Source organism: Dermacentor andersoni, chromosome 2, assembly GCF_023375885.2.
Source record: "Dermacentor andersoni chromosome 2, qqDerAnde1_hic_scaffold, whole genome shotgun sequence".
Classification (NCBI taxonomy): domain Eukaryota; kingdom Metazoa; phylum Arthropoda; class Arachnida; order Ixodida; family Ixodidae; genus Dermacentor; species Dermacentor andersoni.
In genome coordinates this window covers 41802643-41829246 of record NC_092815.1, presented here as the reverse complement: position 1 = coordinate 41829246, position 26604 = coordinate 41802643, and the positions used below count along the sequence as shown (strand labels likewise).

The 26604-nt window shown below is 45.8% G+C and overlaps 1 protein-coding gene across 1 annotated transcript in view; it reads right to left on the bottom strand.

Moving 5' to 3' along the window:
- The window catches only part of unc80 (unc80, NALCN channel complex subunit), a 209674-nt gene that overhangs the window by 76040 nt on the left and 107030 nt on the right, over positions 1-26604 (bottom strand). Inside the window, exons 29-33 of the mRNA XM_050189428.3 lie at positions 25575-25817; positions 22821-22959; positions 21744-21852; positions 17317-17389; positions 4761-4895 (exon numbers count right to left, since the gene is read on the bottom strand). Of these exons, the coding sequence (XP_050045385.1) occupies positions 4761-4895; positions 17317-17389; positions 21744-21852; positions 22821-22959; positions 25575-25817 (699 nt within the window). The remainder of the gene's footprint in view (positions 1-4760; positions 4896-17316; positions 17390-21743; positions 21853-22820; positions 22960-25574; positions 25818-26604) is intronic.

Here is a 26604-nt window from a genome sequence, read left to right as displayed (position 1 = left end):
TTTTCTGTCTGGATCATCCCTTCACCTTGCCTCAACACTCTGCTGAAACCATGCTGACAAACTGCAGCCTGTTTTCCTGAGCCTGCTGCCACTTGCACTTCTCTGAAAATCATGCAGTATGCCTCGGGCAAGCTGCACCTGCTGCCAACACATCTTCATGTCTTGCTGATGCAACTTCTTCGTGCATATTTCCTTGGGAAGTACTGTCCGTTTCAACCCTTCTCATTTCCTTTTCATCACCATTCCCTCCTCCTATTCTTTACAGTCTGAAGGCACTGTAGGCCCACCCCATGCATGAATGTGAGGTCTTTTCACAGCTGCCTGACTGCCCTGAGCTTATTTAAGTTTACTGCAGGGTGCAAGTCCACTCCCAATGGCCACTAGTTACCCTTGTCCTGTATCAGCTGACACCATCCTAAGCCAGCAAATTGTCTGATCTTGTCACTCTATCTAATCCTCTGCCATCGTCAGACTGCATTTAATTTCCCTGGCACCCACTCTTTCACTCCCATACACCACCATTTAAGTGTTGTACATATCACATTAACTACTGTTCTCTGCTTCTTTCACTTAATTTCAACTATTACCTACCTGCACTTGCTTTCTAATCCAAACTGCCACCGTCCTATCTCAAATGTTATACTTATCACTTTCTGTTTCAAATCCTAATAACTACAAGCTACACCAGCCTGCACAGCTGAAAAGACACCAAACTGAAACAATACAGAATTAATAGACACATTAAGTACTCCTTACACAAGACTTAGTCTTTCCAACAGTAACAGAAAAGCACTATCACATCATCATTTTGTACACAGACTTTAGGGTATTTCACAGGATCAAAATGGTACATTCTCAAATCTGAAGCTGCTACTTGGACCTTTTTATTATCAGGCAAAAGATGGGTGGGAGAGGGGGAGGAGAAGGGCCATTAATTTTCAACAGTGTATGGCAGATTCTAACCCTAAAACGACATTACACCCCCAGCTTTGTTTTTCTTTTCTTTTTCTTTATTCAATGCTGCCGGCTGCTTTTTAGTAGCTAAGACAGGAGTGGGTACATGATGTTTACAAGTTCTTGGTTCATCAAGAAAACAACAATAAAACAACAATAACCACAAAAGAAAAACACAGGCACACAGTCAAGTTTCTGCAGAGCAAATCAGGAATAAGCAAGCAAGACAAACATGTTACATCCAAATCCAATAACAGAAAGCATCAAAAGCATACTATTGAAAAATAAAACCAAGCACACAAAACTTATTGGCTAGAACTTATTGCTGATAAAAATGTGTTCTTCTAAAAATGTGTTCTGTCGTACTGCATATAAGTATGAAATTCTATTTTGGTATGATTATTAATGATGCCAAATAACATATTCAAACGGTGCTTTCTACAACAGGATTCCAAGCTGGGAAAACCGGAGCAGCTTAGAACTCATTTCCAAGCAGCAAAAGTGCAAGAACACAACCATACTGTGCAACATTCGAGCTAAGTTGACAGTGGCATATTAAGGAACTGTGGCGCAAAAACACAGGGACAGTAAACGCACGCAGCAGGATTTTAGTCCTTGTGTTTTTGTACTCCCATTCCTTAAAGAGGCTCTGAACCATTTTTTATCGAAGTGGAGAAATGCATTTGAAGTTAAAATAGGCTATTTCAGAAATACTTTGCCGCAAGAAGTACTTCAACGTGTTCAGCTGAAGTGGAATTCATCATCAGCAGCTGCAACGCCCACTGCAGGGCAAAGGCCTCTCCAATACTTCTCCAACTACCTTGGTCATGTGCTAATCGTGGCCTGTTGTCCCTGCAAACTTCTTAATCTCCTCCACCCACCTAACTTTCTGCCGCCCCCTGCTACGCTTCCCTTCCCTTGGAATCCAGTCTGCAACCCTTAATGACCATAGGTTATCTTCCCTCCTCATCACATGTCCTGCCCATTTCTTTTTCTTGATTTAAACTAAGATGTCATTAACTCGCATTTGTTCTCTCACCCAATCTGCTATTTTCTTATCCCCTTAATGTTACACCCATCATTCTTCTTTCCATAGCTCATTGTGTCGTCCTCAATTTAGGTAGAACACTTTTCGTAAGGCTCCAGGTTTCTGCCCCGTAGGTGAGTACTGGTAAGACACAGCTGTTATACACTTTTCTCTTGAGGGATAGTGGCAACCTTCTGTTCATGACCTGAGAATGCCTGCCAAATGCACCCCAGCCCATTCTTAGCGGAGTTATTGGCAATCAAACAAGGCCTTCTCGCATTACACTCCTTCTTCAATTCCTTGCACTGCGAAGGCTATAGCAGAGCGTGGCATGCCCACAATGCTCCGTTTACTCAATGTCACCTTGGCATGCATTTAAAATTTATTTTGGATGTCAACATAGATGCCACTACTTCTAGTTTTCGCACCTATGACGCACCTAACGTGACCCAAACACGGTTGTCCTCTGCGAGCTGCAGTGTGCTCAACTGATGATCTCATCGCGACACCCCGCGGCGGCCACGCTATCTACGCTACATAGCAGACCGCAGCTACATGCAACTGCACTGCACATGCGCAGCATTTGCTTCACGCACGACGACAGGGTTTGAGTCTGACCATGCTATGTGGTGAGGACTGGCTTTGTCCTTCACCAGCTTGACCGACGGATAGTAGCCACATCCAACTTGCACATTTTGAAGCGCTATCAATAGTCTGCCAGGGTATCTAACCAGGAGCGGCCAGGAGTGAGCGCCCACTGGCAAGAGTGCGTGTGGTCTGGCCTTAATCTCTGCGTGGTTCAAGGCTAGCTGAGAGTTCAAAACTAGTCAAAATTGGCGAGACCCAACGACTACGACATCGATAAGCAGGGCAGCCAAAGTTTAATTTCTATGCAGGCTTCCGCGGCTGAGCGTGAGCGGACGATAGTCTCTTGTGAAAGAATGCAATCATTATCGAAATTTGGAAGCAAATTTTCACTCAATTTTCACAGTAAAAATAGGAAGAAGCACACTGATCCAAACATCCCTCGTGATTGATGGCTCCGAATGTTAGCTATTGGCCAATAGTGGCCATGCATGGCAATCCACTATATTACGAATTAAAGCATCCAGGAAAGAGTGAGGAGCAGGCTCCTGTTGAAAAGGAAGCATTTGCGAGAAAGATAACTTTGCGCTCCACTTGCGAGCTCCATGTGCGGTGCACAACTGGAGAACTTGGCTGAGATGTTCATAGAAACGCAAGTTATCTGCAGACTATGCTTCTTCACCAAGCCTGATGAGTGGTTCAGGACTGGTTTCAGGAGTGGTTTAATGTCAATATGTACAGCCAACTTACCACTGGCACAGACTTTGCTACTAGTGAAATTTTGAGGTACCAATATTTGTGTTAGCTCATGAAGAGGTGCAATAGCTGATTTCAAAAACCCATAAAGCTTTTTATAGATTTGACCTTTCTCCAAGATAGATGCTCACGGTGATACCAGCTGTGTAAATCCTTCCAATTAAATGGTGTGGGGATGCGTGACTCTCACGTTTTCCCGCATAGCTCCCGTCTCCTGCAGTGCGGCTTCGCCGCGTGGCCTGGCGGCGCAGCGGTCGGAGTGGTTGAAGCGCAGTGCGAGAGATGGCCGAGTGTTGCGCTGCTAACGCCGCCTCACGACGGGGTTACTTGGGTGCGGGAAAGATAAGGCACTCCCTCTTTGGTTCGGGACGGCAAGCAGTGCGGACGTGCCGCACATGCGCCGATCCATGCTTCTGCGAGACCGTCTCGTGAGGCCTCGTGCAAAAGAGCCACCGTTCGCGTGACCGTACGCGCGAACGACCAGGCATTGGGATCCAGCAAGGGGCGAACATATTCGCTCGCTATCCGGTCGCGGTGAGTCAGACTTCCGCGATTTGTCGCGCGCCCATCGGCATGTTTTGTGGATAGCAACTCGGCTAGCAGGCATTGATCTATGAAAGGTGCAATAAATGCCCTTGTAATTGTTTGCACTACTGTATGTCGTTCCTTTGTCCCAAGAGCACGGGTGAGAACCCCACAATGGCTACTGACATGATATATTCGACTATTCATTTTTTTGCATTAAATAAAAGCCCTAGAGCCCTAAATTCTAGATAAAGTAGTAACGAGCCTCACAGCACCATAAATAATTTATTTTAGCAGCTTTTATACACCCAGTTATACAACTGAAACTGACTGTAGAAAAACTCCTAAAATAAATTATTTATGGTGCTCTGAGGTTTGTCACTGTTCTTTATGTACTTAGTTTAGAGGTCTAGGACATTTATTTATTGCAAGAAATGAACAGTCAAAAATATCATGTCAAAAATATCAAAACAGACCAAATATCAAAACAGTCAAACATTTTTAAATATACCCCTTGAAATCCTGCGGTGTAGTAAGTGCTTCCTGGAGTCCCTGATGAGGTCGGCTCAACTAACAGTGACACTGCAATTATGCACTGCAAAAGATACTGAAGCTAGGCTGCTTTAAGTGTACTGCAACGAGACTCAAATAGCCATTGGCATCTCTTCCAAGTGCCCCATTAAATTCAATGGGCGAAGTCTTATGCTGTTGCTTATGATGCACCCCGACACATCGCTAGGCTTAGTTGCAGGCAGTTTTAGGAAAATTACACTTTCTTTCAGTGCTTTTACTAAGGATGAGTGCAGTTAAACTTCAAACAAAAGACTTCAAACTACCAAACTTAGCCATTAAAGAAAAAAAATTGCAATATCAATTCAAGACCACCATATTCAATTTATGTGCATCCCCTTACAGATTGGTCCTGATTGATGGTAACTTCTTCCACTTTAGTCTTAACTTGAGGCATCCAGGGAGGATCAGCCACAGGTGCACAGTCAAGGGCAATGCGTGGGCTGGGAAGGGTGAACTCAATGGTCGGAGGTGGCACCTGCAATTACCCAAGGAAAATGTCATAGGAATGATCTACTATGTATGCGACCTAAATAACTTGAAGGTCTGCAAAAGCACACAAGGCAAACTTAAGATGTTCGGTGGAACCAACATTGGGTTGATATCTTTGTAAGCATCTCTCAGCATATCATGCTATGTAGCAAATATCATATATCATATATATATGTAGCACATATATAAAGCAAATCAGTTCTTCGGACTTACACAAGGTGGAGGAAGGTTAATCAAAAGAAGAATTGACATCCACCTGCGTATAGCGCAAAGCTACAAAGGAAACCTACACGGGTTTGTCAGAAACAAAGCTTTGTAGTTGAAGAAAAATTGGTCCTGGACCAGGACAAATTGTTTATCAACTACGAAGCTTTGTTTCTGAGAAGCCTGTGTGGGCTTCCCTTGTAGCTACGGGCTACATACAGGTGGATGTAAATTTTTCCTTTCATGAACCTTCCTGTGCTTTGCAGAACTGATTTGCCATATTCAGTGTCCTTCTGCTTCGAGTTGTCGATTAATTCACCCTCGCACTGCAATCTGCTAGCCTCCTTGTTAGCTCAGATGGTAGAGCAACCACCCCGAAAAGGCATTAGCCCCGGGTTTGAATCCTGGACCAGGACTAATTTTTCTTCAACTATGAAGCTTTGTTTCTGAGAAACCCACGTGGGTTTCCTTTGTAGCTTCATGCTACATACGGATGGATGTCAAATATTTCCTTGTATGAAACATATATACGTATTACATATTTTCATATGTACATGTTTGTTGTTTTCACAATAGCTTTTGTTAAATGTTCATGCCTTCTTTTCATTCTTCCAAAACCTGTTCAATCCAGCCCTGTTGATACTGCATGCAGTTCCAACGCACATGTTGGAATCAGTATGAAGCAATGCTTCGTTTATTGGCGATGCCTATGCGATGCTATATAAAGACTGGTTTAGTTTGGGTTGATGAGCTTTATGTACGAATTGTAGGGGACATGCCCATTCTGGAGGAGTGGCCAAGAACGGGCACACACCCAATGACGCATACTGAGTGGCTAAATCAAAGAATATAAAGTAAATTAAAGATTAAATGTAATTCACCATTCCAGATTGGTGTGCTTTAGAGATATCTCTAAGCCGAAATTATATGTTCAGGTTTTATGTAGGAAACAAATTTTTTGTTACAGAGACGGGCATAATTGGTCGCCATACAAGAGTTATATAGGCCCTGTTAAGAACGGCCAGCTCCAGTGCAAGTTTGCCACCCAGTTACAACTATGGCGGCAACATTCCGGGAGCGTCGCCGCCAACTTCTAGCCACAGCGTGACTAAATCGACTTTGTGTCGGGGAACAATATGGGCATCCCCCACTCTCCGTCGCTTCAGCTAGGATGCGTTCGATGAAGCAGGCTTTGTGCTGAAACCGCCACCAACCTCTAGCCTCATCGCCGTTGTGATGGGAGGAGTTCGGCGGGCCAACTATTGTTCCCAAACTACCCAACGCGCTACCCGGAACGGCTCCGAGTTCTACGGGGCCCCTCTGACGTCGGCTCCGGACATTCGAACGTGTGTGCATTTGTGTGTGTAGACCGTCCTGTGGGGAGGCGGCTAGTTTGCGATGACGAAACAAACGTTCGCATCACCTTGTATCGGGAGAGGACCGAGTGTTTAAAAACCGCTGTTGTGCGGCTGCTCAGGTCACTCTCTCTCAAGCGGTCGTGTTAGACTGATGTACTTTCTCAAACAGTCATGTTAGACTGATATAAATACTGTAAATAAACCCAATTTCCTCGTTCTCGATGAGAAGCAGTCCTTCCCTTCATCAACGTCCTCAGCGTGGATAAGTTGGACGACGGCATGGGCCAGCTACCGTCTGATTCATGCCCGACTCCAATCTTGACAACGGATCACGAGCGATGGGATTGAGCCCCCAATCCTGACAACTGGCTGACAGCGGTGAGATGGACTTTGCGACGTGGTGCTGTGACTGCGGTGAGTGCATGGTTCTTGCTTTGACTCTCTAGGCTTCATTTTGTGGTTGTTCTGTTTAGAACAGTAGGGAAGCTAGATTGTTGATTGTTAGCTAGGTTGTGTTTTCCTAGCTAGATTTAGCGAGCAGGACCAAGGCAGTAAAGCAGCAATCATGGAGTTAAGGACACTGCTGAGAGACGAATTGTTGATTGTTGGTGAGGAACTTTGCCTAGATGTACGCAAGGAAATGCTACAATCGGAATTATTGGAGCTAATTTCCGAAAAGGCAAGTGAGGAAGAAATTGAAATGGGGTTTGAACTGCTGAAAGAAAGAGAGAAACGGGACAGAGAAAGAGAAGAACGGGACAGAGAAGAACGGGAAAGAGAAAGAGAAGAACGGGACAGAAAGAGAGAGGAACGCGATAAAGATCGCGAGTTAAGAAAAATTCAACTTGAACTTGAAAGCAAACGTTTGGAGTTGTCTCAAGGAAGTGAAGGCGCTCTGGGACGATCAAGTGAGGCAGAATCGTACCGCATGGACAGGCTATTAAAGACATTTGAGGTCGGGACCGACATAGGCTTGTTCCTAAGCAATTTTGAAAGGACTTGCGAAAAGATGAACTTCGGCCCGAGTAAATGGCCACAGCGGTTGCTGTCTATGTTGCCGCGTGAGGCGGTGGAAGTAATCGCCAGATTGAGTGCACAGGATGCATATGATTATGCAAAAGTTAAGGCTAGTCTCCTGAAGAAATACCGCCTTTCAGCCGAAGCTTTTCGGCAAAGGTTTAGGAGCACAGGCAAGAAAGATAGCGAGGGATATCCGGAGTTTGTATATAGCTTAAAGGCGAACCTAGTCGAGTGGCTTAAAAGCGCGGAAGCGTACGACAGCAGAGACATGATCATGGAATGCATGTGTCTAGAGCAGTTTTACAAAACCATCCCCCAAGCTGTGAAACTGTGGGTGCAAGACAGAGGGAATGTAAACACTGTGGAAAGGGCGGCTGAATTAGCCGAAGAGTACGCAACCCGTAGAAAGTTGAACACCGAGGACGGAAGCTTGGACGGTCGAAATGGACCGCGGAAACCATTTCCGTTCAAAAGGGGTGCGCAAACTAGACGATCTGAGCCTGTAGACATGGCGGAAAAGCCCGCAGAAAAGAGCGAGGAGAAACTTAACGGAGAAACTGCACAAGAAGAACAGAAAAGAAAATTCGAATCTTTTAGACCAATTCGCTGTTACAAATGCCACAAACTGGGACACAGGAAGCCTAGCGTAGTTTTCTCCTACGTGGAGGAAAAAGATGAGAATATGGAACTTTTAAGTCCATATCTTCACGACCTACAAGTTAATGGCAAACCATGCCGAGTGCTAAGAGACAGTGCCGCCACGATGGACATTGTCCATCCGTCTTACGTGACGGTAGATGACTTCACCGGAGAAGTAGCATGGATAAAACAGGTTGTAGAAGAACACAGCGTGTGTCTGCCCATGGCCAAAGTCAAAACCAGTGGACCAGTCGGGGAGCTAGAGACTGAGGCTGCAGTTTCCAAATTTTTGTCACTGCAGTATCCTTACATATTTTCGAATCGTTCGAATCAGTTACTGCGTGACAAAGGGCTCAAACTGGGAGAGGGCATAGTACAGGCATTGACCCGAGGCCAAGCTCGTAAGATTGCGGCGCTTTCGGCTGAAAATGCACAAGCTCCTCCAGCGGAAGCAGAAAAGGGGATAACTTCAATACCCGAATCCGAGCTAGGCCCGAGGGACAAAAGAACAGTTGAGGAGAGCCTGCCAGCTGACCAGCTCAATGAGAGCGTAGCACTAGAGTGTCAAAGTTCTAGCCTGCAGGAAGAGCAAGCTGACGCACTCACAAGCGAGACAGGGTCGTTATTATCAACGGCCTCAAAGAACTTTGATCAGCTCTTACGTGTGGATAGAGAGTCACTGGCAGCCGAGCAAAAGAATGATGAGAGCTTAGCTAAATTACATGACACAGCTAAAGAAGGCACTGCTAGGCGCAACGTGACGATACATGAGAGAGGAGGATTGTTGTATCGGCACTACAGAGATCGAAAGGGTAGGATTTTAGATCAGTTAGTCGTACCTACTAAGTACAGGGAGGACTTTTTGAGTCTCTGTCATGGAAATGGGTGGTCCGGCCACCTAGGCATAAACAAATCAAAGGAAAGATTGCTTATGGAATACTAATGGCCTGGCTGTTTCAAAGATGTAGAAAACTTTGTAAGATCATGCGACACCTGCCAGCGTTCTGGTAAACCAGGAGAGACATGGAAAGCTCCACTGAAGGTAGTGCCCTTAATAACAGAGCCTTTCAGACGACTTGTAATATACGCGGTAGGGCCTCTTCCAAAAACGAAATCGGGCTACAGGTACTTGTTTACCATGCTGTGTCCGGCTACCTAGTTTCCAGAAGCAATCCCTTTGAAAGAGCTCAGTTACACCGAAGTAGTAGACGCGCTTTTGACAGTGTTTGCACGAGCTGGGTTTCCAGCCGAAATTCAGGCAGATCAAGGGTCAGTATTCACGAGCGCACCGACTTCCACATTCTTGCAAAAGTGCGGGGTAAAGTTAATACACAGTTCTGTCTATCACCCTCAGTCAAACAGTGTAGAGAGGTGGCATTCGGTGCTTAAGCGAGTTTTGCGTGCGCTCTGTTACGAGCACAAGGAGGACTGGGAGAACTGTTTGCCGGCAACTTTGTTTGCTTTGCGAACGGTTCCACATGAAGCGACAGGGTTCTCACCAGCAGAACTTGTGTATGGGAGGACACTCCGTTCTCCACTGAGAATGTTAAGAGAGATGTGGGAGGAAAGAGGGGAGAGTCCAACAGTGGTTGAATACGTGCTAAATTTGCTGGAACGGCTAAGCACAACCCAAGAACTAGTCGGAAAGAACATGGGAATAGCTCAAAAGAACGCCAAGTTCTATTACGACAAGAATGCGAGGCTTCGTATGTTTAACGCCGGAGACCAGGTAATGATCCTCAAACCTTCAAGAAAGAACAAGCTTGAAGTTCACTGGGACGGGCCCATTAAAGTGTTGCACAAGCTTTCAGATACTAACTATGCTCTAAAAATGCCGGTCGCAGGAAGGAAGTGAAGATATATCACTGTAATTTGATGAAGCCGTATGTAGAGCGAAGCGGAGTCGTTAACTATACCATCAAAGAGCAGGATGGCACTAGTACCAAGCTTAAGGAGTATAGGGCGACCTCCAACTCTGAAATCGGCCTAGAAGAAGTAGTAGAACACTCGGTAAGCTCGCACGCTCTAAGACCCGAGCAGCTAGATGAGCTAAAAGAGGTGTTAAGGGAATATCTCGACAGTTTCAGCGATCGGCCGGGTAGAACCGAACTAATAACGCATGAAATTGAGCTGACATCAACCGAACCAGTAAGATCAAAGCCTTACAGGGTGTCTCCAAGACAGAGAGAGATTATGGAGGCAGAGATACAGCGCATGCTAGAGTTGGGAGTTATTGAGCCCGCTGAGAATGACTACACGTCACCGTTAATACTGGTAGAAACTCCTAACAAGGACCCTCGTCCGTGTGTTGACTACAGGAAGTTAAATGCCATCACTAGGGATCAGCTGTACCCGATACCCAACATTGAGGAACGAATTGAAAGAGTTAGCGCTGCTAAATACATTTCAACTATAGATCTCGTGCGGGGGTACTGGCAAGTTCCCCTTTCAGAAAGTGCCAGCCGCTATGCCGCATTCATCTTACGTGTAGGCACTTTTCGCCCTCTCGCACTCAGCTTCGGGCTGAAGAACGCGCTGTTTAGCTTCTCTAAGTTAATGGATATTGTCCTAAAAGACTTGCAGGAGTTCGCCTTGCTCTATCTAGATGATGTAGCAATTTTTTCGGACAGCTGGGAACAACACGTATCGCACTTCGAACAGGTGTTCTCACAGTTGAGGGAAGCCGGCTTAACGATGAAAGCGGAAAAGTGTAGGTTTGGTTGTTCGCAGGTTACTTATCTGGGCCATGTTGTTGGTCAGGGCATGAGACGGCCGGCCGAGCTGAAAATAGCTACGATTGGAGAATTTTCTCAGCCGCGCACGAAAACAGACCTTCGTTCATTTTTGGGACTTGTGGGGTACTATCAACGGTACATTCCGAATTACTCGCAAATGGCAAGTCCATTAACGGACGCCCTCCGAAAGGGAGCACTGAGTAACGTACACTGGGATAAGGACAAAGAGAACGCTTTCCAAAGTTTGAAAACGCTATTGGTTTCTCGTCCTGTGCTTCGCACGCCAGACTACACAAAGGAATTCATAGTTCAATGCGACGCAAGCGACAGAGGTATAGGCGTGGTACTTAGTCAGGTCGGCGACGATAACGAGGAGCATCCTATCCTCTATGCCAAACGTAAACTAAATGTAAGAGAGGAAGCCTACAGCGCTTCAGAGAAGGAATGCGCTTGTTTAGTTTGGGCCGCCCAGAAGTTGTCGTGTTACTTGTACGGAGCGAAATTCATCTTTGAGACCGACCACTGTCCTCTGACGTGGCTCAATCAAATGTAACACAAGAATGGCCGCTTGCTCCGATGGAGTCTCACACTCCAAGAGTACAACTTCTCCATTAGATATAAGAAGGGAAAGTTGCATAGCAATGCGGATGGTTTGCGCAGGCTAATTTGAATTCTGTGTTTGAGGATCCCGCCTAAATTTTAGGGTTACTAGTGTTAATTTTTTTTAAGCCAAGAAGATCTCTCATTTAGCAGGATTCCCTCCATGTTTGCTAAATTTGTCAGCACAAAATTGCTTCAGAAATTGGCATAGCAAAATGCACCATTTTTTTTTTTTCTGCACTTATGTTTTTTTTTTTTTTTGAGGCCTAGCGGGTTTAAAGTGGGAGCCAAGGTACGTCATCTCAGCGCAGAGCCGTGTTGTGGGGTTCATTTTGCAGTTGCCTGTCCTTGTTGGATGTTTTGGGGCGGTGACATCAATACACAAGTGGTCGCTGCGAGCCAAGGCATCAATCACCCCCTGGCCACCAGCCGTTTTCTTCCTGCCCAGTGGTTGTCAGTGCTAGACAGTCGAGATTTTTCGGGCCATGGAGGCACTGTTAAGAACGACCTGCTGCAGTGCAAGTTTGCCACCCAGTTACGACTATGGCGGCAACATTCCGGCGCTGTTAAGAATGGCCAGCTGCAGTGCAAGTTTGCCACCCAGTTACAACTATGGCGGCAACATTCCGGGAGCGTCGCCGCCAACTTCTAGCCACAGCGTGACTAAATCAACTTTGTGTCGGGGAACAATATGGGCATCCCCCACTCTCCGTCGCTTCAGCTAGGATGCGTTCGATGAAGCAGGCTTTGTGCTGAAACCGCCACCAACCTCTAGCCTCATCGCCGTTGTGACGGGATGAGTTCGGCGGGCCAACCATTGTTCCCAAACTACCCAACGCGCTACCCGGAACGGCTCCGAGTTCTACGGGGCCCCTCTGACGTCGGCTCCGGACATTCGAACGTGTGTGCATTTGTGTGTGTAGACCGTCCTGCGGGGAGGCGGCTAGTTTGCGATGACGAAACGAACGTTCGCATCACCTTGTATCGGGAGAGGACCGAGTGTTTAAAAACTGCTGTTGTGCGGCTGCTCAGGTCACTCTCTCTCAAGCAGTCGTGTTAGACTGATGTACTTTCTCAAACAGTCATGTTAGACTGATATAAATACTGTAAATAAACCCAATTTCCTCGTTCTCGATGAGAAGCAGTCCTTCCCTTCATCAACGTCCTCAGCGTGGATAAGTTGGACGACGGCATGGGCCAGCTACCTTCTGATTCATGCCCGACTCCAATCTTGACAACGGATCACGAGCGATGGGATTGAGCCCCCAATCCTGACAGCCCCATGTCTAGTACTTTCATTCAGTGCTTAGAAGCACCTAGTGACATCAAGTGTCCCAAGCTGTAAGCAGCCAGAAACTAACAAATCGCAAAGTGGGCAGATGAGCCAAAGAAAGCTATTGCTTAAAAAAAAATAAAAATATCTCTTGGCTGGCTTAGAGCTCAGGCAGCATTAATTAAAGATGTTTGTGAAAGGAAGCCCACCATTCTTAATCAAAGCAAACCTAATACAAAATCGGTTTGTTAGATATTTTTAGACTTGTAGAAACACATTTGATGCCTGTTATACTGTGTCTTATAATGATTATGTTGATTGCCGCTTGATGTTCGTGATAACTGGGTGGCAAAGAATAAATATTAGGGGTGTGCGAAATTCGAACTTTTCAAATATGAATTGAATATGAATACTTAGAATTGAATATTGAATCGAATATAGGATAATGATATGTACATGCATTTATTAGCAAGTTGGTTCATATGAACATGTGGAAACATAAAACTACATTGTCACTGATAAAATAAATTAAACTAGTAAGCCTTTATAGTAAAATATTGTGTATTTGGCTCATGTTAGCTTTGGAAAATCCGCTAGTTGTCAGTTCTCGTCAACCTGTGCCTTATTATACCGCATAATTTTCCAGTAAACTCAGAGGCGTTTGACCCTGTACCAGCCGTCACTCATCGCATTTGACGCCAAGCAATAAGCTCAGAATTTGGGGTGGAACCTGCAAAAGAGTGCACCCTCACTGTTCGCAAACATGCGCCCTTTGCTACTGAGAGGCTGGCTTTACTGCAATGCTTAGCCGTCCAGTGGCTAAGCATGTTTTACAGGTGAACTCACAAAATCAGACACACTTCCTTAGATTATGTAGAAATAAACGTTAAGAACCATGTTTGCTGCCGCACAGCCAACAATATATTCAATCTGTTTCGAATATTCGTATCCAATCGAATATTGAAAAATTTTCTAATACCTGGTTTTCAAATCGAATAAGAATATTAAAAATACAACATTCGATAATATTCAAAATTTTCAAATATTCGCACATCCCTAAAAAGTATACCTAACATCAATCAAAACAGAAATTATACCTGATTAACTTTAAGAAAACAACAATTTGCTTGGTGACTAACTCATCACTTGGCACAAAAAAAATTTAACATAAATTTCCCGTAGCGTGGCCTGCCACTCCAACTAACCAGCCTTTAGCATTTCTTTGAGCTGCCTTTTACTTGAGACTGCCATTTTCCTGCTGCAACAAATACACTTTGCTCGCTTCACAAAACTTAACAAGAATGAGGTTTTCTCATGTACTGAAATAAAGAAACAAAGAAAAATAACTTAATCTGTAAGTAGCTGCTTTACTCACTAATGCTGTGCAATTATGTGAGGATAGATAAATCTGCAGCAGTTTAGTGTGCTATGATATAAAACAGCCATTTTCACTGTGGCTTCCTGCACAGCTTTGACAGAATATATTTTTCATTCCTATAGGAACTTAAAGTATAGTTTAATAAAGGGAAAATCAGACATCCACCCATTCGTAGCAGTTGCTACAAAGGAAACCCATACGGGTTCCTCGAAAGAAAAGCCTCAGAGTTGAAGAAAAATTCGTCCTGGTCCGGGACTCGAACTCGGGACCACCGCCTTTCCGGGGCAGCCGCTCTACCATCTGAGCTAACCAGGTGGCTAGCAGATGGCAGGGCGAAGTCGAATTTGTTGACAACACAAAGCAAAGGCAAGTGTGACGTAGTGGTTCTGCGGATGGATGTCTGATTTTCCCTTTATTAAATAGTTATCTCCACCTAGCGAATTTCCGCAGGACTACTACGTCAAAGTATAATGTACACAAGGAAAAATTTTTCATCCAAAATTAACCTACAATCTAATATCTTCGCATCCTGCACACTTTCACAAAAGCACTGAGGCAATTCCAAGTGCATTGGTATTGACTACACGTGCACACGGAACCTGAAAACCATGTAACAGAACTATAAATGCTGCTATATAAAGGCTCACGGTAAAGCTGCACAATTGATGGCTGAATTTGAGCCACTAAATGGTCTGTCTTGCATAACGCCATGCAACCTAAGCATTGTTCCCACATGCACTTTGCAACTTGTGATAGACTGAAGGCATTTCGGACTTCAAAAGATGAAGCTCGCATGGGTGCCTTACTTAAATGAGAGTACAGCTGTAGCTTTCAGACAAGAAAAAATGTACACAATCAAAGTGTACATGCATGGTGTAGCAGCACGACTACTGCCTCCAAAGCAAGCGAAGAAGATGGGCTCACGTGCACGTAGCGCAAGAATAGTACACGCTAGCGCGCTCGACCTGAGCGGCCGCAGTGTCGTTTGCTCCCAAGATCTCGCTGCACCATGGCTGGCCGGCCTAAATAAACTGAGGCTACAGCAGCTACCTCTTTGCGCAGCCTTCCCTCAAAATGGAGACCCAGACGACCGAGCCCAGCCATGCCAGCATCAGCACACCCGACTCTACCAAGGCGAGTGACGTGGTCTCCTGCAGTCCAGCAGACGTCCCACGGTTGTACAGCGTCCAGAAATTCTACATCGACATGCAGGACATCTGGTTCATCCAGCTGGACAGCCACTTCCTTCTCAACAAGGTACCAGGCTTCGGCTGCGTTCCAGGCTCTGGCTGCCGCCCCGACCCCGACTTCTACGACAACTTGCAGGCAGCCGTCCTTGCTCACTATGTCACCTTGAGCGCTGAGTCACAACCACTCTCGCCATTTGAATCGTCGCGTCATTCCGCGTCTTGTTGTCCCACATCACCTGCACCCACCCGTGCCGATCGTCAGCATGCGCTGGCCCCCGCATCAGACCTTTACTCAGTTTGTGAGCCTCCTCCCCAGCTCAAAGACAGCTGCACAATGACTCTTTCCAAGGAACTCATTGGGTCAAATGTAAGCGCTTTTGGCCATTCCACAGGCCGCCGCTCTCCTTTCTTAGATGTTCCCGCAAGCTGTTCGCTTTCTGTTCGGGGGCACTTCACTCACCACTGATACAGAAGCTCTCCCACCGGCTCCACTAAGCACAAATTTTACTCTCGCAGGCACGGCAATGCCACTAGCACAACCTTCACGATTCATTCAGCAACCACTGCAACCCTGATGCTATCAGCATTCCAGATTTCCCCGCATGGAGCAACAGGCAAGCCTTCTGATGTTTGTGCTCACACCTTCCACAGATGCATGGCCTACTGAAGTTTTGCAGGAGCAGCTCTGCCATCTGGTTTCTTCAGCTAGAGAATCACTTCTAAGTCAACAACATGGATGACCAACACTTGCGCTATGTCCACACAAGTCCCGAGCTGCCAGATGGTCTACTTTTGGAGCTCCGACTTCTAGAAGATCGGGCATTTACGAGAACCTGTGACAGGTCGCAATTTCGCACTATGGTATCACTGTGGCTGTGCCTCACTCACAACCTATGCTGCTAGTTCCACCTGGTACATCTCTCTCGGAACGCGTGAACTCAATACCCAACGTCGACACCATCTGCACACTTTACCTGTGCTTTACTACTGAACTTTATTTCAATCGCGCTTTGCACCAAGAGAGGGGCCCTGTAGCAGCATGATTATCTCCTCCAAGGCAGGCGATGAAGATGGGCTCACGTGCAGGTTGCACGACAATAGAACATGCTAGCATACTTGACCCGAGGGGCCCCAATGTCAGCCACTCCCAAGATCCCACTGCGCGATGGCTGGCTGGCCTAAATAACCCGTAGCTATGGCAGCTACCTCTTCGCGTCGCCTCCCACAATGGTTCATCATCTTGGACATTATTCTTGGCTGTCTTCTCCCCACTACAGTGAAGGACATAAACAAAGCTCAGCTGTTTCTATTGCAATAAAGCAAAGTGTGCCTAAAATGAAAATTCAACTAAGCAAAGTGAGACAGATTATTGGCCTATTTGTGGTACTGTTAAGCCAACAGGCCCCAGTTATTAAAGGCTTTGCACATAAGTGTAAGCATGTAATAAGGGGTCCAGCCACACTTGCTTCTAAAGCAACTTTTGAAGTGTCAATTACGGCAACACCACGTTCAGTGCAAGTTGTGTAGATGCCAGGCAACACTACTGAGTGCTGCAACACTGTGTGAAAACAACTATTTTCGTTATATCACACTTAATGCCCTGTAATTTAGTTGTACCTATTCGACAAGTCCTACTCCCATGCAACTACCGATAATAAGCAATGCAATGTAGTCCAGTGTGAGAATACAGATAACGATGACAATGGGACAACTTCACGACAATGCAGTACACAACTGGCAACACACAGCATTTTTTGTAGCCAATTTATTTGTTCATGCCTAGTCGTGTTCTGCACTGTATCGTGAAGTTATGCTATACTAACTCACCAAAACCTACGCCAAGCTTAATGACAATGGGCACATGCAGAAAGTGTAAAAGAAGAGTTGCACCAGAGCTAGTATGTCCCAATGAATGGTTACACTTGAACCATAATGAAAGAATGCACACAATACCTACCTAAATGCAAATGCATAGATGATAATGCTGATTCCCAAATACTTATCAATTACCTTGAAAACTAAGTGTGCAGCCTCTTCCATCCTCAGCCAGCATTGATAACGAAATTTCCAAAGTGCCTGGAACCTGAAGGGACAATGCAGCAGTTCTCAAGAAGTGCAGTCGCAGAGCTGTTATATCCAGAAAGCTCTCTCTGCTACATTCAAAGTTCTAGCGAAACAGATGTTTTACATTACGTAATATTGCCTGTTAACAAATAAAATTTTTTAAAAATGAGGGTGTGAATGTGAGGGGTTACACCACCACTTAGCAACAAACCTGTCAGCTGATTACACACAAGCATACATTTCTGTAAACTTTTCTCACAGTTCACATTAGACTAGGGCTTTTTACAATATATACGTGTGTATATCTCTAGCACGATAGGATGCTGGAATGCTAAAATGCACATGACACACTAATGGTCATTTCCAACAACATGAAGAACACCTAAATGCTTTTATAGAGCATAGTGATACCTGCAAATTACTGTACTGCTACTTTACTGTATTCTGCAATAAAAATTCTACAAGTAGCTCACACTTTAACACTGAAGTAAACCTGTCCAAGACCTTCATTCGTTATGAAGCCTTCTCATAAGAGGCACTTTCTTTACACAACGTGTACCATTTTATATGACACTTTTACCCTCAGATTTAAGGCCACTTATCATGACATAATTAAAAACCTTCAGAATCAGTCAACTTATTACACTGCTAAACGAAAATTTTCATAATTACAATTTCTTAGTGACCAAGCATATGCACATTTTTAAATTCCTTCTGGCCTTTCCTTATGTGTAGCAGTGCCAGAATTATTTTTTATGTTTTAAAACTGTACATTCACTGACAAATGTTATGGGCATAATTCCATTTAACAACACTTCTATGAACCAAGTAGATTAATTTCAGGTTGATGTTGATCAATCAGAGCACTGTGAAAAATGAACTCCACTGCTGAACTAGGCAAAGTTTTTCCATACTACTGTAGCAGTACAAATATCTTCACAGCTGATGCACTATATAAGCATTATTATTTACCAATCTTCTATAGGAGCCCTGCAGCAGTTAAACCACCCAGGATTTTCTAATCTGTGCCAGAATCTTTATGCATGCTTTTTTTTTACTACCATGGCAATGCACTATGGCACTGATATGGTGCGTCGAACGTGCACTCTGTACCAATCTAGCCAGATTAACACCTTCAAATCCATGCAAAATCATGTTGTCAGACTTATCTACTTACAATACTCTTGACTAACAAGTGTCATGGATTTAAAGGCCACCACTGGTCTACCATGATTTAAAACATGTCATAAAATATCTAGGCTGCATCTTTTTTAGAAATGTTATCAGGCTTTGCCAGCTAATAGCCCTGTCACCATGCCAACCTGTCAGATGTCCATTTCTCACCACAAAGCGGTAAACCCCCACATACTTTCTTTTTCGCATACACAGCCAAAGACTGGAATGACCTTCCTATGCAGGTCATCCAACACAGCAATCATGTATGCTTCAAGACTACCATTGAATCATTATTTTACTAGCCTTATATTATCCACCCCTCATGTAAAACCTCATTCTGTGGGACTTTTGAGGTATTGTCAATAAAATAAGGACATCTAAAGTCAGCCACAACAGCAGGTCCAAACTTTCAATCTTTATGCATTTTCTAGCAGCCTATCACATAGCACCATACAACTTGTGGGGATGCGCGACTCTCGCGCGTCCCCTGATATGTTTTTCCCACATAGCGTGTCTCCTGTAATCCGACTTCGGAGTGGTTGAGGCGCAGTACGAGAGATGGCGCGAGTGGTGCGCTGCTAACGCCGCCGACAGGCGGGGTTACTTGGGTGCCGAAAGACAAGGCGCTTGCTCTCTTGGGCGGCAGGACGGCAAGCAGCTCGGACGTGCCGTGCGTGCGCCGATCCAAGCTTCTGCGAGACCGTCTCGCGTGGCTGCCTTCGAACGCGCCACCGTTCGCGTGACCGTACGCGCGAACGAGCAGGCGTTGGGATTCAGCATGGCGCGAACATATTCGCTCGCTATCCAGTCGCGTTGAGTCGGACTTCTAGATTTGCCGCACTCCCATTGGCATATTTTGTGGATAGCAACTCGGCTAGCAGGCATTGATCTATGAAAGGCGCAATAAATGCCCTTGTGATTGTTTGCACTACAGTGTTTGTCGTTCCTTTGTCCCAAGAGCACGGAGGAGAACCCCACATCTGGCGCCCAACGTGGGGCCTCTTGGGGCATCGGACAATAGATTTAACAGTTTTGCTTTGTTCGAGACCTTTGTTTGAACCGAAGCGTAGGGCTAGCATGGATTTTGATCGCTAGCGTTGGCGGCGTGCTTTCTTGAGCGAGGCGATGGTGGCTGAACTGTGTTTGAACATGTCAACATGCTAAGCTTTTTCGCAAGTGTTTTTTTTAATGACATTCGTCTGTACGAGAGCCACGTGGTCTGCATCCTGGGAGAGCGAGGCTTAGCGCCCGCGGAGCATTCGCAAGCCTGAAGCGAGTGAGTACGGAAGCCTCGTGGGTGGTCCGAATTTCTTATGTAAATAGCTTCTTCTATCTCTTTGACTCTGATGAAGTCGCGGCTCTGGGAGCCGGGTGGCCGCGGGCCACGGGTGCCACTACGGGCTGACTGGTATTGTGGCCTGGCACCGGGCGATGCGACACCGTCTGGGACGGTGGGCGCCGTCAACTCGGATGCTGTGTGCACCGAGTGGAGTAGGACCACCTCACAGAGCTGACGTCTCCTCGCGGCTGCCTGTTTTGCGCTAATTTTGGGTGTTGTTTTTGGATGCCGGTAGTTGTCAAGGTAGCGACGCTTTAGGCCTAAGGCTTTACGAAGCTGCCTGTCGCACGTGGAGGGACACAACCTGGTGGACCGTGGCGTTGAGGCGTTGCAATTTGCTTCCCTCATTCTATTTAGCCTCGCACGAACTGAAATTACTCGTTCGACTCAAGGAAGCGAGCTTCGTTCACATGAACTTAGCATCTGAGTAGCTGCCCGATCTTTTGCTAGCCGAGGTTGTCATCGTACCACGTGGGCGATGCGCATGCAGAATTCCTCTCCCTTGCACTACTTTAGTGTTTGCCGAGTGTGTTGAGTGTACGCAGCATGACTGGAGTCACCCCTGGCTTGCTGTCACCTGCACATCGTCTGCGCTGCTGCCCCGGACTACGATCGAGTCACCCCGGGCGATGGTGATGCTGTGGCCAGTTCGGCGCAGCGACTTCGGTGGCCTCCAGCATCCAGTTCACAACCCTCGGCGGCGGACAAAAGAGCCGGCGGTCACCGACAGCTACGGCGGCTCTTGCCAGCAGGGCGCGTCAGCGCGAGCGACGCTTGCTCGTACCGACTACTGCATCGTCGTTTCCGGAGTCGTGGCCTGGAATCGTGCCGTCGAGTCTGCAAAGCTGCTGCTGTGACAGGCGGACGGCAGTGGTGTACCCAAGGACAATGTCGGCTCGCATGCTATGGACAGCGTGTGATTATTACCTCAGCGCGGCCACTGTTGCATGTACAGTGCTCACGGAATGAAACGCGTCAATTTAGGGCTAAGTAATGCGCATACTTTCGCTTCAACCGGCTGCAGTTCGTGTCACATCGACGTATATCTGGCGCGTACACTTACATCGGAGCCCTCGTCACCTTTGGTGACCAAATTCCTAGCGACATGACATTGTGCTCTCGCGTACTTTGCACATATGTAGGGTTGTACTAAATGCTCCGTGTCCTATTTCAATCCGTGAGCACTGTACATACTACCTTGTTCGCAAAGCACAAGTTGATGTTAGACCGTGTGACATGTTTCGCCGGAATATGTAGTGATTTAAGGTTGGGGGGATGTGGGGATGCGCGACTCTCGCGCGTCCCCTGATATGTTTTTCCTGCATAGCGCATCTCCTGTAATCCGGCTTCGGAGTGGTTGAGGCACAGTACGAGAGATGGCACGAGTGGTGCGCTGCTAACGCCGCCGACAGGCAGGGTTACTTGGGCGCCGAAAGACAAGGCGCTGGCTCTCTTTGGTTCGGGACAGCAAGCAGTACGGACGTGCCGTGCCGCACGTGCGCCGATCCATGCTTCTGTGAGACCGTCTCGCGTGGCCACCTTGGAACGCGCCACTGTTTGCATGACCGCACACGCGAACGACTAGGCATTGGGATCCAGCATGGGGCGAACATATTCGCTCGCTATCCGGTCGCGGTGAGTCGGACTTCTAGATTTGTCGAGCGCCCATCGGCATGTTTTGAGGATAGCAGCTCGGCTAGCTGGCATTGATCTATGAAAGGTGCAATAAATGCCCTTGTGATTGTTTGCACTACTGTGTTGTCGTTCCTTTGTCCCAAGAGCACGGAGGAGAACCCCACAAACTCACATCCCCCTTGACACCAGAGTTTGCACTATTTCCTCTGTGAGTTCTTCATACCTCAGAAGGGCATTGGTCTTCTGGGTTGTGTCTTCACTCTTAAGTTCTCGACTTAAGAGCTCTGACGCATGCTCAGGAGCCTTCACAGCAGCAAGGATAAATACAACAGCTGCAAAGAAAACATACAACAGCTTAAAGTGAGAGGCAGACCCTCTTTTTCTAATATTAGTACATAGTCACAATCAGCAACCAATGTGCCTGTATTCTCAATTAGCTACCACCAGGACTATCCCTTCTGATGTAATGCTGTAAAGCTATGCATGCAAAAGCAAAATATTAGTAAGTGTTTACTGTTACAATGAGGCACAATGATGTATATTTTGTCAAGCAAGGACATCATCAATGAAAGCAATTAATAAGAAATACAGCCCCTGAAGTCATAATGAATCATAATAACTGATGACAGCAACTGATAAAACTAAGAAAACAAATCGATTCCCATTCGTTAGGACTGAATTTGGAATTTTGGCAAAGAAAACAGCCACTTTTAGCAAAGTACTGCTAGTGTCAAATTAAAAGTGAACGGTGGAGTGTATGGCTCAACATACACTCTGCAGCATCTTCTAGTCATATATTCACAGGCAGGTACACACTTTAAGTTCACAGGTAGAATTTGAGGATGCATGCCTTTTAAGTGCATGCCTGTCTTTTAAGTGCTTCTCATGACCCTACACTACTGGAATGCATCATGTACTATTCCATTTACTCTCAACACACAAGCAGTGTGCTAACACACTGCGATGGTATCACCCACCACAATATTCTGCTGCGTGGGTGGCAATTGTGGACACAACACATGTAGTGCTACAGTGCAGGAGAAGCAAAACAACCGTTGAACAATATAGTATCGGCAAAAGTGCTGCATAGCGAGTGCATCCTCATACAGTTAATGTGAAGTGTACATGCACATCTTTCTGCAAAAATGACTGGCAGGAAGAGTGTGCCTTCGAACACACACTCAACCACTCGGACTTTATGTGACACTCGTGGCAACATCCAGATCTGAGTAGTACTGTGATAAAATGAGTGAAGTGCAAATTAAACAAAAGAGAGAAAGATAACATGCAAAACAAGTACCTGCCACAGCACTCAGTTGTTGGTCATTCTCTAGAAGCAGCTCCCAGGCAATGGGCATTGCTTCAATGAAAGTTTCTTCGGTCGCCACGACAGTGCCCTTTATAAGCATCGACAAAGGACTGTGAAACAGGCTCATCACCTGAAATTCAAGCAGATACCGGAGTGGTTTCATGTCATTAAATCCCCTTTTGTGATGCAGTTAAATACAAAAGAGAGAGAGAGAGATAGAGGCACCTATACTCCCCACAAACATTTACTGCCTCAAAACCTGCTTTTATTTTGTGTAAGCATGCACCAACTATGCCTATTACCTGTCCACATCACTAAGAGACCGACTTCTGTAAGTGATGCAAAAAGAAGAAGAGGTTGCTGAGCACAGAGAAAGAAATTAGGCAAGTTCAGAAGTGCCTCAAGTTTACTATTTATTTACAAAATAGTGCAGACCAAAGTAGGCCTATGTAAGATTGGCAGCAAGAAGACAAAACTATCAGCAACCAGTGAAACACTAAACAATATAAGCAAGAACAAGCTGATAAAGGAAATAGTACACAACCAAGTACAAATTTGTTAGGTGTAATCATTGCTGATTCGAAATATCAGATGCAGTTGTTTCATTCGATAAATCACGAGAAGAAAACTAAATTTTGGTAAAGTTTGCTGCAGTATTACAAGGTGTAGAAGAATTACCATGATGATGCCTGGTTAGCCATGACATCAGCAAATAAGAATATAATTTAATAAGTCATGGCCTTAGGACAACTTATTGCTTCTGAAGGAGGAAAGAGAGCTTCAATCTAAGAACTAAATGTAAATCCCAATGTTCACAAATATTCTTTTAGAAAATCAGCTACTAAATTAGTTTTGCGATACTCTGAAAAATGAATTAAACTGCCTTTCACAGTAACATTTCCAGTGTGTTACATTTAGTGTGAAAACGTTCCAAAAGACAGAACTTCACATGATGGAAAAAGAAAACACCGACTTCACATTACGATGTCAACAATTCCTTGAGACATTTTGCCTCACATGCACAAGGCACTAGTTCGAGGCAACTACAAGGCAACGTAGTTCGAGGCCCCTTCCCACGCGCCGTTCAAGACGCAAGACAATGGGCAACCGGTGGCCGCGCACCGGGGGTCAGCTCGGGGAATACAAGGCAACTTTCCTGACGTATGCCCCGAGTTCTACGAAGTCCGTCTGATGTCGGTTGAGGGCCGTGAACCTGTGCGGAAGTGTGTGTGTGTAATCCTTCGCGCAGAGAGGCGACTTGTTTACGATGACTGCTCAACGTTTCCCTCACCTTGGGATCGAGGGAGGACCGAGTGTTTATAAACCGCTGTTGTGCGGCTGCTCTGTGTACTTTCTCTCGCAGTCATGCTAGACTGATGAATTGCAACGTCCTTATGTAGATACTGTATATAAGCCCATATTCCTTGTTCTCGATGAGAAGCAGTCCTTCCCTTCAACAACGTCCTCAGCGTGGATAAGTTGGACGACAGCACGGGCCAGCTACCTTCTAGTTCATGCCTGACTCCAATCTTGACAACTGATTACGAGCGATGGGATTGACCTCCCAATCCTCACAGGCTCCAGATTAATTTTGACCACTTGAGGTTTTTTAACATGTACCTAAATTTAAGTACAAAAGTGTTTCGCAATAAGATTCGTCATAATGTGGCCACAGCAACTCCTATATTTTTGCACATATAAATTTCAACAAAAATGCAAAAAATTTAACAGTAAAGTTGGGGTGCGAGTTTTATGTGAATTTCGCCTAGAAGTGTGGCTTCACTGCAGTGCGACGCGCGCTGCCGTGAAGCCACATTTCAAAGCAAGGTATTTCTCTATTCAGTTTCGTTATCTCCTAGGGAACACCACCCTCTCCCCACCCCTGCATGTTGATGCTCCCTTCTCTCCCCTTCATTGTCGCCCATTCTCTTTCTCTTTACGGATCGGAATTTTATGATTAGTAGTTAGCGAATAGTGCACGCGGCGCCCACATACTAGAATTCGGACGGACGATGAGCAGCGCCCAGTGGCCGTCCTAAAGCAGCAGAAGCTGATGATAAAGCTGATGATAAAGCTTTCACACAATGGAGTGAATCACGATTTGAGCTTGCGGATTGGATACCACGCGATCATACGTATGTCACCTGTGCCCGCGGTGCTCCCTCGGTCTGTGCGAAACGCTTTGCGAGACGTGTGGCTCAGTCGCGTTAGCTGCGTCGCCATTGTCCATGCGAAGGCTGCTACGTCCATGCTTTCAAACTTTGTCGTGCGACTACTAGCTGTGAATTGATCCCATTCAGGTCACATGTCACGTGACTGATTCATTCTAATCACGTCCATTGTGTGAATCCAGCTTTATAAGCATCGCCGAAGAGGAAGGGAAAGAGTCACTGGCCGAAGCTACGACATGGACGAGTCGTGCATCCGCGAACGAAAACTGTTTGCAAGTATTTTAGTGTCGTTGTATGCGGTTGTTCCCGCGAGCTATACGCACATATTTCTTTTTGTCTTTTTCTTTTCTTGGGCTGTTGTAATTGGGGGTGCGGGTTATATGCGGTGGTGGGTTACACGCAGCAAAATACGGTAAGTATTGAACCTGTGACCTCGCAAGCAGCAGAACGCCATAGCCACTGAGGAATTCCAGTGGCTCATTGACAGTCACAGTGACTTCCAGACGTTTAAATTAGCTAAACTACAATAAAAGGTTGCAAAGAAAAGCTGTTCCCACAGCTACGTGGTCAGCACCTGTGTCTTGAGGTATTTGAGCATGGGATGTTCCTCCTTGGCTGGAGTGGTGCCCTTGCCCTTGCCAGACTGGGGTAGAGACTGGGGCTTCGCCTCGGGTGGCAGGCCACCTTCGACATCGTGAACCAGACAGGTGGCGCTGCTGTGCAGCGAGCGTGCCCCGTCCAGTGCCTTCTCCAGTTTCTCCAGATTGTGCGCCAGGCTCGCCTTGCGTTTCAACGGAGAGCTCGGCCCTGTGATAATCTGTACGCACAAGCCATGGATTAAAGCTTTCTCGCCGAGGGCACCTCCCCAATTACACCATTCATTAATAACTTGTAGATTTTTGTTTAAACAGAAAGCCAGAACCTTACACATAATAAAACAAAAACCCACTCTGTTGCACTTTTTAGCTGCAGAGACACTGCCATCTACAAGTGACTGGCTGACCATTCCCCGAAGTTGTGTAGAGCCCGCAATATCGTAAAACTACAGTGGCTAACTTGAATCAAATACCAATAAACAAAGCACCAATATCATTAAAATATATTAAAAACAAGCACCAAGGGATGTTATCACATGAAAGCCTCGTCAAGCAGGTATTATGAGGGATGGCCAGTGTACACAACCAGATGATGATTGATAAAACTTAGAGGTGAATGGAAACTTGTCTAGTAGAAGTTATTTATAACACTAAAGTGTGACTCAGTGAATTCAATAACTTCTTCAAAGTGTCAAGCACTGACCATATACAAGTCAGAATAAAAGCAATATGGCACTTTCATATTCTTCAGTTGACTTAAATTTGTCAAATGTTTATAATATGCACGATGACACATGAATTTCATAAAACTGAATTTCAGGGGACCAAAATTTGAAACGCCAGTTCACACACATAATGCTCGGAATCATAATCCAACAAATAAGTCAATTTCTTTTGCTAAGAAGAATAGTGTGCCTATCACATACTATTTCTGGATGTCCCATTTTGCCTTATTTGGCTAGCTACATGGGGGACCATGTGATATGCTGCACTGAATACATGACATGT